This window comes from Salvelinus fontinalis, chromosome 9 (assembly GCF_029448725.1).
Source record: "Salvelinus fontinalis isolate EN_2023a chromosome 9, ASM2944872v1, whole genome shotgun sequence".
NCBI lineage: Eukaryota > Metazoa > Chordata > Actinopteri > Salmoniformes > Salmonidae > Salvelinus > Salvelinus fontinalis.
This window is the reverse complement of record NC_074673.1, coordinates 31,130,330-31,146,302: the sequence shown is the minus strand read 5'-3', so window position 1 is coordinate 31,146,302 and position 15,973 is coordinate 31,130,330. Positions and strand designations below refer to the sequence as shown.

The 15,973-nt window shown below is 45.9% G+C and overlaps 1 protein-coding gene across 3 annotated transcripts in view; it reads left to right on the top strand.

The window, feature by feature from the left end:
* The first annotated feature begins 1,421 nt into the window (after positions 1–1,421).
* The window catches only part of LOC129862418 (semaphorin-3E-like), a 58,397-nt gene continuing 43,845 nt past the window's right edge, over positions 1,422–15,973 (top strand). For all 3 annotated transcript variants that reach the window (XM_055934082.1, XM_055934081.1, XM_055934080.1), the window contains exon 1: positions 1,422–2,751. In XM_055934082.1, coding sequence (XP_055790057.1) covers positions 2,649–2,751 — 103 coding nt within the window. In that variant the 5' untranslated portion in view covers positions 1,422–2,648. The remainder of the gene's footprint in view (positions 2,752–15,973) is intronic.

The window sequence follows — 15,973 nt, the reverse complement described above, 5'->3', positions numbered from 1 at the left end:
AGTGTAATAAGAAGGAGTGTAATAAGAAGGAGTGTATTAAGAAGGAGTGTAATAAGAAGGAGTGTAATAAGAAGGAGTGTATTAAGAAGGAGTGTAATAAGAAGGAGTGTAATAAGAAGGAGTGTAATAAGAAGGAGTATAAGAACAAAGGAGATGCACATCAGAGTGATTTCAAATGTGTGCGTGTGTATATGTGCGTGTGTGAGTGAGTGCATGCGTGCTTGTGTGCATGCGTGTGTAATGAGAGCTCTGTTGTGTTCAGCCAGTGAACAGGTGCAGAGTGGGAGTTAGAGTCATTCGACCTCTGGGAGGACAGCTGCCTCTCTATGGACCATGATCCTCTCTGCTCCTGACTTAAGCATCCTTTACAATCAAAGAATCCATGCCGATGGATACACGCTATATGTCAACTGCTGACTTACACACTCTCTCTCTCCCCCTTGTTCCCTCTCTCAACATTAGAAGGAAGTGGCATGTATCTTTGAGATGCGGTCCTATTTCCTGCTCATCACACGTATCGTGAACATACTGTGTAATGGAATCAACAGACCAAGGTGGGAAGGACTGCAATTAGAAGAGTTGTGTCAGTGGTTGTGAGGTTACACATGTATTTCAAACATCAGAGAAACATCCTGTCACAACTGTAACTCTGCTAAGCCTGAAAAATCAGATCTCCTGATTGTATACCAATCACACAGCTAGAGAATAATAATACATATTAAGGCTGTCATGGTGACATTTTTATCACACACATACACACACCCAGACACACACAACACTTTCATCATACAGAATGCACAAAATTCAGTGAGCAAAATAACTGTGATGTTTCAAATAGATCCATGTAATTGGAAATGGTCTCCTTGAAGAAAATGGAAAGACAAAAAAGAAAACAAAGGACTCCAAAGAGTTGGACATTTGTTCACGGTTATAAACACAATAAGGAGTGTTGACCTAATCTGTCACAGGCTTCACACAAACACACAGCTTGGAGAAAGAACAGACAGTAACAGCAGGATCGTCTGGAGAAGAGAACACACTAATAACAGGGCTTCAGACAGATGAGAGAGAAAAGGGGGAGAAGGGAGACAGAGAGGAAGGGAATGAGAGAGATACAGTGGAGATAAAGGAGAGAAGGAAAGTGGAAAGTGACAAGTGAGAGTACAATTTGAAACAAAAAGCTAATAAAGAGTGAGAAATAAGGGTCAGAGGGGAAAGGAAAGAGAGAGAAGGAGATAAAAGAAGAGGGAGAAACTAAAGAGTCTGGATAAACTTTGGCTCTGGTCCATGTTAATGCTGCAGGAGAAGGGCGGTCGGGGGAAGAAGTGGAGGAGGACAGGGAGAGAGGGAGGAGAGGAGATGAGAGGTGGTGGGCTGCGCTGTGCGGTGCAGTGCTGTGTGGCGCGTGGAGAAGCAGTATTTCTTGGAGCAGAGCGGGGGAGAGGCTGACCCGGAGATACACCCTGCAGGCTGCACTTCAGCTGTCAGAGAGAGAGACTGCAAGAGAGAGAGTGAGAGCGAAATTGAGGAGAGATAGGAGAGAGAGTGAGAGAGAGAAATAGAAAGAGAGAGAGAGAGAGAGAGAGAGAGAGTGGGAGAGAGGGAGAGAGAGAGAAAGATTGAAGAGCGATAGGAGAGTGAGAGAGAGTAAGAGAGAGAGAAAGAGAGAAGGAGAGTGAAAGAGAGAGAGAGTGGGGAAAGAGAGAGGAAGAGAGAGAGGTTTCTTCTCATTAGCAGGAGTCAAACATCAGCCTTGAGAAGGAAAATGTATGAATTAATGAATGGCACACACACTGGTATGTATCCTCTGCTCTGAGGAGTGGAAGCAGTACACATTAGTGAGCACAGATGTTTGGATCCTCCTTGCCTGATCAGAGGGGGGAGAGAGAGAGAGAGAGAGAGCACAAGAGAAACATCACAAGAGAGACAGAGAGAAAGAGAGAGAGAGTCTCCCTCTCCCTCTGCCTCTCCTGCTTCTCCTGGGCTAGTGGCCAGACACTGACTGTTGGATCCTGGAAGAACACAAGCTGAGGATACCACAATGCTGCCTTAGACAGAATGACAGAACACACAGGAGCACTTTGGAAGGACTATCAGCAGTATTTCTTTTCCTTCATTTGTTCAGACAGAAAGAAGATACAACATCCCTGCCAGGCTACCACAAGAACGACAGTCAGTTGAACAGACGGACAGAGAGCAGCAGTGGTCATGCAGCTCGGGCTGTAACAGCTGGAGTACTCTCTCTTGCCTGAAGCAATTGGATTTAGGAGCTAAGTTCCTCACTCCCTCTCAATCATTGAACATTAGTCCTGTAGGATCTCCTCTCATAAAGATGGACACAATACTGCAGTAGTCCCTACAGACTGAGACAGAACAGTACAGCTCCACTTGGAGATCAGTAGAAGGAAACCCGTGGATTCTTCCCTCTCGGAGGGCTGAGAGCGATACCTGCGATACCTGTGGTCAGAGACTGGATTGCTGCCTTTTCCTATGGAGGACAGATTGATGATGATACTGGATATCTGATTCATTATAACATACTCTGGTCATAGAGCCTGGACTCTCCCAGGTTTCCTACTCTTCCCTTGGACTTAAGTGGTGATTCACACTGGATTGGCTTACTCCCTGTTCGGTGTGTGTGTGTCAGGATGGAGTGTGTGAAGAGTGTGTCTCTGATTCTGAGTGTTTTCCTGTTGAGCTCATCACACTCAGCCCAGAACGTCTACCCCAGAATACGACTCTCCCATAAAGGTAGGATTCAGGAACGTTAGTATGTGCGTCCTGGCTAAGAGTCATCATTAATGACATATTCATGCACAGTGTTCTCAATAGTCCTAACTAGTCCTAACTAGTCCTAACATTTTTGTTCCCGTTATGTCAAGGCAGGTGTGTCAGTGACAATATAGAATGTTTACTTATAGACACCTCTGCACAACCGCTTAACAACTTGGAGAAATAAGTTATTGCTTTACTAAACTGCTCGTATTCATCACCAAGTGTATAGCTAGCCACAGTATCAGCTCTGCTGTTAGAAACTGTTAATGAGTAATTGAGATTACTAAACTCATCTATGACATTGTAAAGTGTGTTTTCTCCTTGTGACTTTCTTGGTATTTTATTAGGATCCCCATTAGCTGTTGCAATAGCAGCAGCTATTATTCCTGGGGTCCCCACAGAACATGAAATAGTCAAAAGTTTGGACACACCTACTCATTCAAGGATTTTTCTTTATTTTTCTATTTTAGATTCTTCAAAGTAGCCACCCGTTGCCTTGATGACAGTTTTGCACACTATTGGCATTCTCTCAACCAGATTCACCTGGAATGCTTTTCTAACAATCTTGAAGGAGTTCCCACTTATGCTGACCACTTATTTTCCTTCACTCTGCGGTCCAACTCATCCCAAACCATCTCAATTGGGTTGAGGTGGGTTATTGTGGAGGCCAGGTCATCTGATACAGCACTCCATCACTCTTCTTCTTGGTCAAATAGCCCTTACACAGCCTGGAGGTGCGTTGGGTCATTGTCCTGTTGAAAAACAAATGATACTTCCACTAAGCGCAAATGGGATGGGAGGGCGTATCGCTGCAGAATGTTGTGGTAGCCATGCTGGTTAAGTGTGCCTTGAAATCTAAATAAATCACCAGCAAAGCACCCCCACACCATCACACCTCCTCCTCCATGCTTCACGGTGGGAACAACACAAGTAGAGATCATCCGTTCACCTACTCTGCGTCTCACAAATACACGGAACCAAAAATCTCAAATTTGGACTCATCAGACTAAAGGACAGATTTCCACCGGTTTAATGTCCATTGCTCATGTTTCTTGGACCAAGCAAGCCTCTTCTTATTATTTGTGTCCCTTACTAGTGGTTTCTTTGCAGCAATTTCGACCAATAAGGCCTGATTCACGTAGTTTCCTCTGAATAGTGGATGTTGAGACATGTCTGTTACTTAAACTCTGTGAAGCATTTGTTTGGGCTGCAAATTATAAGACTGGTAACTCTAATAAACGTATCTTCTGCAGCAGAGGTAACTCTGGGTCTTCCTTTCCTGTGGCGTTACTCAAGAGAGCCAGTTTCATCATAGCGCTTGATGGTTTTTGCAACTGCACTTGAAGAAACCTTCGAAATTCTTCAAGTGCAGTATTGACTGACCTTCATGTCTTAAAGTGATGATGGACTGTTGTTTCTCTTTGCTTTTTTGAGCTGTTCTTGCCATAATATGGACTTGATCTTTTACCAAATAAGGATATCTTCTGTATATCAACCCTTCCTTGTCACAACACAACTGATTGGCTCAAACGCATTAAGAAGGACAGAAATTCCACAAATGAACCTTTAAGAAGACACACCTGTTAATTGAAATGCATTCCAGGTGACTACCTCATGAAGCTGGTTGAGAGAATACCAAGAGTGTGCAAAGCACTAATCAATGCAAAGGGTGGCTGCTTTGAAGACTTTCAAATATAAAATGTACTCTTTCATTTTTTTTTTTTTTTTACCCCCTTTTCCCCCCAATTTTCGTGGTATCAAATCGCTAGTAATTACTATCTTGTCTCATCGCTACAACTCCCGTACAGGCTCGGGAGAGACGAAGGTCGGAAGCCGTGCATCCTCCGAAGCACAACCCAACCAACCACAACTGCTTCTTAACACAGCGCGCATCCAACCCGGAAGCCAGCCGCACCAATGTGTCAGAGGAAACACCGTGCACCTGGTCCCCTTGGTTAGCGCGCACTGCGCCCGGCCCGCCACAGGAGTCGCTGGTGCGCGATGAGACAAGGATATCCCTACCGGCCAAACCCTCCCTAACCCGGACGACGCTAGGCCAATTGTGCGTCGCCCCACAGACCTCCCGGTCGCGGCCGGCTGCGACAGAGCCTGGGCGCGAACCCAGAGACTCTGGTGCCCTAGACCACTCTACCACCCGGGAGGCCCTATAAAATGCATTTTGATTTGTCTAACACTTTTTTGGTTGCTACATGATTCCATATGTATTATTTCATAGTTTTGATGTCTTCACTATTATTCTACAATGTAGAAAATAGTAAAAATAAAGAAAACCCTTGAATGAGTAGGTGTGTCCAAACTTTTGACTGGCACTGTACATTTAAAAACGGCACACTTCTTGTTGTTGACTAGAGGATTGTTTTCTTCCTCTGGCCACGGTAGCTGACATTCCACAATGTGGCATTCTGCTGTTATGCTGGTAGGATGAGAGAGGGGCACACTGGTAAGGGTATGGTGGTGGTGTGTGTGTGTGTGCGTGTGCGTGTGTGTGTGTGTGTGTGTGTGTGTGTGTGTGTGTGTGTGTGTGTGTGTGTGTGTGTGTGTGTGTGTGTGTGTGTGTGTGTGTGTGTGTGTGTGTGTGTGTGTGTGTGTGTGTGTGTGTGTGTGTGTGTGTATGTGTGTGTGTGTGTGTGTGTGTGTGTGTGTGTGGTCTCATCTGATTATTTGCAGTCTATATCTTAGGGAGTATGATAGCTCTGTCTTTGCAATTAAGTCTGTAGTTAACACAACCTCCACTGTGTCTTTGATCACTATAGCAACAGTAACACACATACTGTAATTCCACATAAAAAGGTGTCGGACATAGTTAAGAGTATGTGTGGAATATTCCTGGTAAATAAATAGGATATGTGTAAGGGGCAAAGCAGTGAGTTTGTCCTGGGAGTAGAACAGCGTGGTTTATCCACATGGTACCCCACTATGAAAGTTCGCTGGGGCCTGTTTGTAATATTTTCCCTCTCTTTTCACCATGCTAGTTTAGATAACATCTCACAGTAAATTACCTTAATAAATACAGATGTAGGATATTCATTTGAGCCAGTTTGCTACAGCAGGAAAATAATCATGCAGGAACAGGAAATGTGAATTATTATGTTGATTATAATTATTGGACATTTTTGTCGGGTTTGAAACATTTTTTATTAGGGTAAATCAAGTCTGACATTTTAAAGTGGAATTACAAACTTTAGAAGCCTTTTTAAAACTCAAATACACTACAAGTTTACATTTCCTGCTGTGCAAATTCACAGCAACAAAATAGTGATAAAATTAAGATCCTACATCTGTAGAAGGAGGAGGGAGAGGGAAAGAGAGGGGAGAGAGGAGGAAAGGAGAGCTAGAAAGGGATGAATAACTGAAAAAGTGAAGAAGAAAGAGAATGCTAGAAGAAGGGAACGAAGGGAGAGATGAGCCCGGGACGCAGGGAAGGAAAGACAGAGAGAGATGAGAAATGGTAGAAATGGAGAGGAGAAACAGAAATAAGGGAGGGAGAGAGCATGGTTTGTTTGGTTAGTGAAGTGTGTTAGGCTGGTATATTGACAGAATCCCTTGCTGAGTGTTGAGTTGTGCTGATGTGTTCAGTCATAAACGTCACATCAATTACAGTAATAACACTGACACTCATATTTCACCTGAGTCATTACTAACCTGGGGGAGAGAAGCTCCACTGACTGATTTACACACACAGAGGGACAGAGAGAGAGAAAGAGAAAGAGTTCGAGTGAGAGCAAGAGAGAGAAAGAGAGAGAGAAAGGCAGACAGATGGAGGAAGACACACCACAGGAGAGGAGTGGAGTGGAGAGGAGCGGAGAGACGGTGGGGCGCTGGAACAGGCCTGTGGCTACCACCATTCGCCACGAACTTGTTCCAAAGTTCTATTTCAAGCTCTCTTATACTGAACTCGATCTTAAACAAACTTTCATTCTGTCTGCTGTATGTCTCCTCTCCCTCAGTCCACCCTTTTCCACTCCATCGCTGTCTCTCCCCCATCATTCTCTTACTCAAAATCAAATAGAAGTTTATTGGTCACGTACACAGATCTGCAGATGTTATCGCAGGTGCAGAGAAATGCTTATTTTTCTAGCTCCAACAGTGCAGTAATTATACAAATTATAATTATAATAAAAAACAGAGTCCTGAAGAAAGAAAATATATATAATTTATATAGGATGAGCAAATGACTAGAATACAGTACAGTATATACAGTTGAAGTCGGAAGTTTACATACCCTTAGGTTGGAGTCATTAAAACTAGTTTTTCAACCACTCCACAAATTTCTTGTTAACAAACTGTCACGACTTCCGCAGAAGTCTCCTTGTTCGGGCGGCGTTCGGCGGTCGACGTCACCGGCTTTCTAGCCATCGCCGCTACATTTTTCTATTATCCATTTGTTTTGTGTTGTTACATTCACACCTGGTTTGCATTCCCCAATCACACTACATGTGTCACGAACATTGTTGTAAGAATCGGACCAAGGTGCAGCGTGGTTTGGGTTCATCATCTTTATTTTACGTGAACCGGCAAAAAAACAAGAAAGAAGAAAGAACGTGAAGCTATCCAGTGCTAACCAGCAACTATACACAAAACAAGATCCCACAACAAACAGGTGGGAAAAGGCTGCCTAAATATTATCCCCAATCAGAGGCAACGATAGACAGCTGCCTCTGATTGGGAACCATTGTCACGACCGTCTATGGGTGAGAGAGAGGACCAAGGCGCAGCGGGAAATGAAGACATCTTCTTTTATTAAAGATGACGAAACACGAAACAAACACTTTTACAAAACAACAAGCGACCGTGAAGCTACAAACGTAAGTGCATACACAAGCTACAAACGTTCAACATAGACAATTACCCACAAACAGCTAAAGCCTATGGCTGCCTTAAATATGGCTCCCAATCAGAGACAACAATAACCAGCTGTCTCTGATTGAGAACCAATTCAGGCAACCATAGACTTTCCTAGACACCTACACTGAACACTAACCCATCTACTCTACTTAACCCCCTAAACCATACAAGCACCCTAGACAATACAAAAAACACATACCTTCCCCATGTCACACCCTGACCTAACTAAAATAATAAATGAAACAAAGAATACTAAGGCCAGGGCGTGACAGTACCCCCCCCCCCCCCCCCCCCCAAAGATGCGGACTCCGGCCGCAGAACCTGAAACAGAAGGGGAGGGTCCGGGGTGGCCCCCCATCATGGCGGCGGCTCGGGCGCGGGACGAGGCCCCCACTCCACCATGGTCAATACCCGCTTTGGTGGCGCCTCTGGAGCGGCGGCCCTTGTAGAAAGTCCCGGACTGAAGACCATCCCAGAGGGCGCCACCGGACGGATGGGTAGCTCCGGACTGAGAGGTAGCTCCGGACTAAGGGGTAGCTCCGGACTGAGGGGGGGTAGCTCCGGACTGAGGGGGGAAAGCTCCGGACTGAGGGGGGGTAGCTCCGGACTGAGGAGGGGTAGCTCCGGACTGAGGAGGGGTAGCTCCGGACTGAGGAGGGGTAGCTCCGGACTGAGGGACTGCAGCTCCGGACTGAGGGACTGCAGCTCCGGACTGAGGGACGGCAGCTCCGGACTGAGGGACGGCAGCTCCGGACTGAGGGACAGCAGCTCCGGACTGAGGCCCTGCAGCTCATGGCTGGCTGACGGATCTGGCTGCTCCTGGCTGGCTGACGGATCTGGCTGCTCATGGCTGGCTGACGGATCTGGCTGCTCATGGCTGGCTGACGGATCTGGCTGCTCATGGCTGGCTGACGGATCTGGCTGCTCATGGCTGGCTGACGGATCTGGCTGCTCATGGCTGGCTGACTGATCTGGCTGCTCATGGCTGGCTGACGGATCTGGCTGCTCATGGCTGGCTGACGGATCTGGCTGCTCATGGCTGGCTGATGGATCTGGCTGCTCATGGCTGGCTGACGGATCTGGCTGCTCATGGCTGGCTGACGGATCTGGCTGCTCATGGCTGGCTGACGGATCTGGCTGCACATGGCTGGCTGACGGATCTGGCTGCTCCTGGCTGGCTGACGGATCTGGCTGCTCATGGCTGGCTGACGGATCTGGCTGCTCATGGCTGGCTGACGGATCTGGCTGCTCATGGCTGGCTGACGGATCTGGCCGATCCTGTCTGGCGGAAGGCTCTGGCCGATCCTGTCTGGCGGAAGGCTCTGGCCGATCCTGTCTGGCGGAAGGCTCTGGCCGATCCTGTCTGGCGGAAGGCTCTGGCCGATCCTGTCTGGCGGAAGGCTCTGGCCGATCCTGTCTGGCGGAAGGCTCTGGCCGATCCTGTCTGGCAGAAGGCTCTGGCCGATCCTGTCTGGCGGAAGGCTCTGGCTGATCCTGTCTGGCGGAAGGCTTTGGCTGCTCCTGTCTGGCGGAAGGCTCTAGCGGCTCCTGTCTGGCGGAAGGCTCTGGCGGCTCCTGTCTGGCGGACGGCTCTGAAGGCTCATGGCAGACGGGCGGCTTTGCAGGCTCAGTACAGACGGGCGGCTTTGAAGACTCAGTACAGACGGGCAGTTCATACGGCGCTTGGCAGACGGACAGTTCAGACAGCGTTGGGCAGACGGGCAGTTCAGGCGCCGTTGTGCAGACGGGCAGTTCAGGCGCCGTTGGGCAGACGGGCAGTTCAGGCGCCGTTGGGCAGACGGCAGACTCTGGCCGGCTAAGACGCACTGTAGGCCTGGTGCGTGGTGCCGGAACTGGAGGTACCGGGCTAAAGACACGCACCTTCAGGCTTGTGCGGGGAGAAGGAACAGGGCATGCTGGACCCTGGGGGAGCACATTAGGCCTAGTGCGTGGTGCCAGAACTGGTGGTACCGGACTGGTGACACGCATCTCAGGGCTAGTGCGGGGAGCAGCAACAGGGCACACTGAGTTCTCAAGGCGCACTATAGGACTGGTGCGTGGTACCAGGACTGGTGGTACCGGGCTGAGGGCACGCACCTCAGGGCGAGTGCGGGGAGAAGGATCAGTGCGTACAGGGCTCTGGAGACGCACATGAGGCTTGATGCGTGGTGCCGGAACTGGTGGTACCGGGCTGGGGACACGCATCTCAGGATGAGTGCAAGAAGCAGGAACAGGACACACCGGGTTGTAAAGATGTACTGGAGACCTGGTTTGTATAGCCGGCATCAAATCTTCCGGAACTTTAACCTGTCTAGCCCCGGGGTGCCGCTAGCGGCACACCCCCCCCACCCCCACTGAAAAGGCAGAGCCGCGAAATTCAAAAAAAATATATTTTTTTAATATTTAACTTTCACACATTAAAGTCCAATACAGCTAATGAAAGACACAGATCTTGTGAATCCAGCCAACATGTCCGATTTTTAAAATGTTTTACAGGGAAGACACAATATGTAAAGATGTAAATCTATTAGCTAAACACATTAGCATAATCCACCATCTTTTCTTTGTCCACCAACACCAGTAGCTATCACCAATTCGGCTAAACTAAGATATTGATAGCCACCAACCAAGAAAAAAACTCCTCAGATGACAGTCTGATAACATATTTATGGTATAGGATAGGTTTTGTTAGAAAAATTTGCATATTTCAGGTAGATGTCATAGTTTACAATTGCACCCACCGTCACAAATGGACTAGAATAATTACAATGAGCAACGTGTTTACCTAACTACTAATCATCAAACATTTCGTAAAAATACACAGCATACACTAATCGAAAGACACAGATCCTGTGAATACAGACAATATTTCAGATTTTCTAAGTGTCTTACAGCGAAAACACAATAAATCGTTATATTAGCATAGCACATGTGCAAACATTACCCCAGCATTAATTCTAGCCAAAGTGAGCGATAACGTAAACATCGCCAAAATATATTAATTTTTTCACTAACCTTCTCAGAATTCTTCAGATGACACTCCTGTAACATCACATTACAACATACATATACAGTTTGTTCGAAAATGTGCATATTTAGCCACCAAAATCATGGTTAGACAATGAGAAAAGTAGCCCAGCTGGTCAGAAAATGTCGTGCGCCATATTAGACAGTGATCTAGTCGTATACATAAATACTCATAAACGTGACAAAAAAATATAGGGTGGACAGCGATTGATAGACAATTTAATTCTTAATACAATCGCGGAATTACATTTTTTAAATTATCCTTACTTTTCAATACAGTTTGCGCCAAGCGAAGCTACGTCAAAAAAGATGGCGTCCTAAGCCACTAACATTTTTCGACAGAAACACGATTTATCATAATAAAATGTTCCTACTTTGAACTGTTCTTCCATCAGAATCTTGGTCAAAGAATCCTTTCTTGGGTCTAATCGTCTTTTGGTCGAAAGCTGTCCTCTTGCCATGCAGAAATGCACATTGCGTTCGGCATGAACTGGAACGGTGCCCAGAGATTCACAGTGGCTCAGAAATAAATGTCCCAAAATCGCACTAAACGGATATAAATTGCTATAAAACGCTTTAAATTAACTACCCTATGATGTTTTTAACTCCTATAACGAGTAAAAATATGACCGGAGAAATATAACTGGCTACACTAATGCTTGGAAAAACAGTAGGTCGGTGTCCTCCGCGCGCCTGACGCACCTAGAAAAGAGTTCCTACCTACAGGATTTTTTCATTTATAGTGGCTGTGATTGGGCAATCGATACCATTCAAAGCGTCATCACGTAAAGGCATCCAGGGGAAGACGTAAGCAGTGTCCGTATACTCATAGGAATAACAGTGGCCTTAAAACTGACTCCAGAACAGGGGCCAAAATGTGTGAAATCTGACTCCATGTCAGGGAAATTGCTGTAGAATGAGTTCTGTTCCACTTAGAGACAAAATTTCAACGGCTATAGAAACTATAGACTGTTTTCTATCCAATAATAATAATAATATGCATATTGTACGATCAAGAATTTTGTAGGAAGCCGTTTCAAAAATTACACGATTTCCATAAATAGTGACAACAGCACCCCCTAGCCTTAATTAACACAAGTTTCAGGCTGAGTACGAGGAACTGACACAGGTGGCATAGGACAGCTAACACGCTCCTCAGGGAGAATGCCATGCATACTCTACCAAATCAACAGCTCTCTCTTCACTCTCCTCCAATTTCGTCACAACTCCTCGAATGTCTCATAATCTCCCCTTCGTTCACTCTCCTCCAATCTGTCCAATAAATCCTCGACAATCTCAGACTCACCCCTCAACTTCGCCGACTGCTCCAAATGTCCCCCCCCAAGAATTTTTTGGGGATGTCTCTTAGGCTTCCTACCGTTTCGCCGTGCTGCCTCCATTCGCCGGTATCCCTCCTCGCACTGCGCCAGAGAATCCCAGGCGAGCTCCGGCACTCTCTTAGGGTCGATCGCCCATCTGTCGATCTCTTCCCACGTAGTGTAGCCCAGATCCTTCTCCTGTTTCCGTGCTGCCTCCTCATTCCGCCGCCTCTCGGCTTTAGCTGCCTCCAGCTCTTCACGAGGGCGGCGATATTCTCCAGGTTGAGCCCATGGCCCTTTACCGAACCAATTCAGGCAACCATAGACTTTCCTAGACACCTACACTGAACACTAACCCATCTACTCTACTTAACCCCCTAAACCATACAACCACCCTAGACAATACAAAAAACACATACCTTCCCCATGTCACACCCTGACCTAACTAATATAATAAATGAAACAAAGAATACTAAGGCCAGGGCGTGACAACCATATCAGGCCAACCTAGAAATAAAGAAACTAGAATGCCCACCCTAGTCACACCGCGACCTAACCAAAATAGAGAATAAAGGATCTCTAAGGTCAGGGCGTGACAACATGTATATATTCCTCTGTTCCCCCTCATGTCTTTGTGTGAAATTATTTGTGTGTTACGTGTCACGTTCTGACCATAGTTCTTTTGTATTTTCTTTGTTTTAGTGTGGTCAGGGCGTGAGTTGGCGTGAGTTGGGTTTTCTATTTCTGTGTTGGTTTCCTGTGTTTGGCCTGATATGGTTCTCAATCAGAGGCAGCTGTCAATCGTTGTCCCTGATTGAGAACCATATTTAGGTAGCCTGTTTTCTGTTGGGATTTGTGGGTGATTGTCTGTGTGTAGTGTTTTGTGTTCAGCACTATTTTCTATATAGCGTCACGTTCGTTTTGTTGTTTTGTATTAGTTTGGTTAGTGTTTCTTCTTAAATAAATAGAAGAATGTATTCACTTCACGCTGCGCCTTGGTCCTCCTCTCTTCCACATTACGACGAACGTGACATTACGTGTTGTACGCACTAGGCTAAACCTTTGTTATTTTCCATGTGTTTTCACAAAGCTTATTTGTGTTGTTATACATTTATGTTGTGTGACGATTGTGCGCGCTATACACTTTGCCTTGTTGGCTGGAGGAGGTTTTTGACGCAGCTGCGTCCGTCTGTATATCTCTCCTGCCGTAATAAAGTGTGCGCCTGTTCACAATTCTCTGCTCTCCTGCACATGACTTCACCTCAAGTACGCACACGCCTGACACAAACTATAGTTTTGGCAAGTCGGTTAGGACATCTACTTTGTGCATGAGACAAGTCGTTTTCCAATAATTGTTTACAGACAGATTATTTCACTGTATCACAATTCCAGTGGGTCAGAAGTTTACATACACTAAGTTGACTGTTTCTTTACACAGCTTGGAAAATTCCAGAAAATTATATCATGGCTTTAGAAGCTTCTGATAGGCTAATTGAAATAATTTAAGTCAATTGGAGGTGTACATGTGGATGTATTTCAAGGCCTACCTTCAAACTCAATGCCTCTTTGCTTGACATCATGGGAAAATCAAAAGAAATCAGCCAAGACCTCAAACAATTGTAGACCTCCACAAGTCTGGTTCATCCTTGGGAGCAATTTCCAAACACCTGAAGGTACCACGTTCATCTGTACAAACAAAAGTACGCAAGTATAAACACCATGGGACCATTCGCTCTGTCTCCTAGACATGAACGTACTTTGGTGCGAAAAGTGCAAATCAATCCCAGAACAACAGCAAAGGACCTTATGAAGATGCTGGAGGAAACAGGTACAAAAGTATCTATATCCACAGTAAACCAGTCACATACCATGACACTGGAGAGACGATGCAGGTACAGGGAGTAAAACATTTAATAACGGACGTGGAGCGAGCCCTGCGGTTGCGGACAGTGCAATTGTCTTACCAGGTGGTGATACAGCCCGACAGGATGCTCTCAATGGTGCATCTGTAGGAGTTTGTGAAGGTCTTAGGGGCCAAGCCAAATTGTGCTGTTGCGCCTTCTTCATGACACTGTCTGTGTAAAGGGACCATTTCAGGTTGTCAGCGATGTGCATGCCGAGGAACCTGAAGCCTTTGACCCTCTCCATTCCTGTTGATGTGGATGGGCCGTGCTCTCTCTGCTGTCTCCTGTAGTCCACGATCAGATCCTTAATTTTGTTGATGGTGAGGGAGAGATTATTTTCCTGGCAACACTCTGCCAGGACTCTCACTTCCTCCCTGTAGGCCGTCTCATTATTGTTGCTAATCAGGCAACACAGTCATGGGTGAACACTGAGTACAGGAGGGGGCTGAGCATGCACCCCTGTGGTGTCCCCGTGTTGTGGATCAGAGTGGTGGAGGTGTTGTTGCCTACCTTCACCACTTGGGGTCGGCCTGTCAGGAAGTCCAGGACCCAGTTGCACAGGGATAGGTTCAGACCCAGGGCCCTGAGCTTAGGGATGAGCTTGGAGGGCACTATGGTTTTGAAGGCTGAGATGAACAGCATTCTTGCATAGGTATTTTTCCTGTCCAGGTGGGATAGGGCAGTGTGCAGTGCAATGGCGATGGATCTGCTGGGGCGATATGAGAATTGTAGTGGATCTAGGGTATCCCCCCTTCTCCTCTTCTCTCCTGTAGCGTGTTCTGGCTGGTAGAGCATCCTGTACAAGGCTGCTGGTGGATCCTATCATTATGGAATGAAAAACATCTAAGCTTTAATAATATGTGTCTCATGGTCTCTGCCAGCTTTGATTTACACCCACCTACCGACACACTGAGACACACACACACGCAGAATAATGTGAATACTTTACCATGTGCAGGCCTTGAAGGCGGATCTGGAAAAGAGATGAATGTGGTTAAAGTCTCTGTTATTAATCCTGAGGAACTAAACTATCACAATATTAATTATCACAATCTATCTGTTTGGATTTCTCTGGATGTGGAGGAGTTTGTTTGAAATCATGGATGTAGTCATCAGAGATGTGTGACCCAGTTTCTGTCTGGCTTAAAGGTGTTACAGTACTGTAGAGATCAATCAAGTCTACACTTTAGATCTGTGGAAATATGGTCTCAGATGGACATCCTCCAGGACTGAGTTTAAAAGTCAGAATAATGTTGGGAATGTTATCAGAGCTTCCATCTCAGAGCTCTGACATGGAGATTCCATCTTGTCTTCTTTGTTTATATTATCACTATCTCTTTCTCCACTCTTTCATTCCACTCATCTCCCTTTTTCCTCTCCTGCCTCTCTTCCCTGAACATTTCACCACGTGTAAGCGCAATTCTTTTCCAACACTGTTGATCTTTTCCATCAACTATAATCTCGATTTACTCTCATTCCTATCAATTAGTTTTGAAAATCTGCTTTTGTATCGAGTTGCAATCACAGATTGTCTCCAGTTTCCAAAGCAGAACAGACATGCAGCTGCTCTGCATGCAGCTCCTCCAAAGACCTTAAACACACTTTATGAGAGCCTAATACACTCTCATTGGGCAGGGCTTTCAGCCAATCAAAACTCTTAAATCCTAGTGGTCAATTGTCACATCTGTCTGATTGTCTAAAGATGGCTTCCAGAAGGATTGGTCTGGCCATAGTATTACAATGAATAGAACAGAACTCCTTATTAAAAACACAATGAAAAACAATAACAGAGCTGTAGAATACATTACATTACTTGAAATGATATGCGGTCTTGCTTCATATGTTGTCTGTATCCTTTTTATTGTCTGTCTGTATATTCTGTTAATTGTGGAAACACCATTTCACAAAGTCAAATTCCTGTACGTGCAAATGTATTTGGAGAGTAAAGGTGATTCTGGTTCTGCTCATCTGCCTATTGTGGCTCTGTAGTGAACTCTTCATGGTAAACAAGTCTTCTATTATGCTGTATGTTTAATCAGAGGTTTTTACTGCTGGCACGTGTCAGAGCATGGTGTGGTGGAG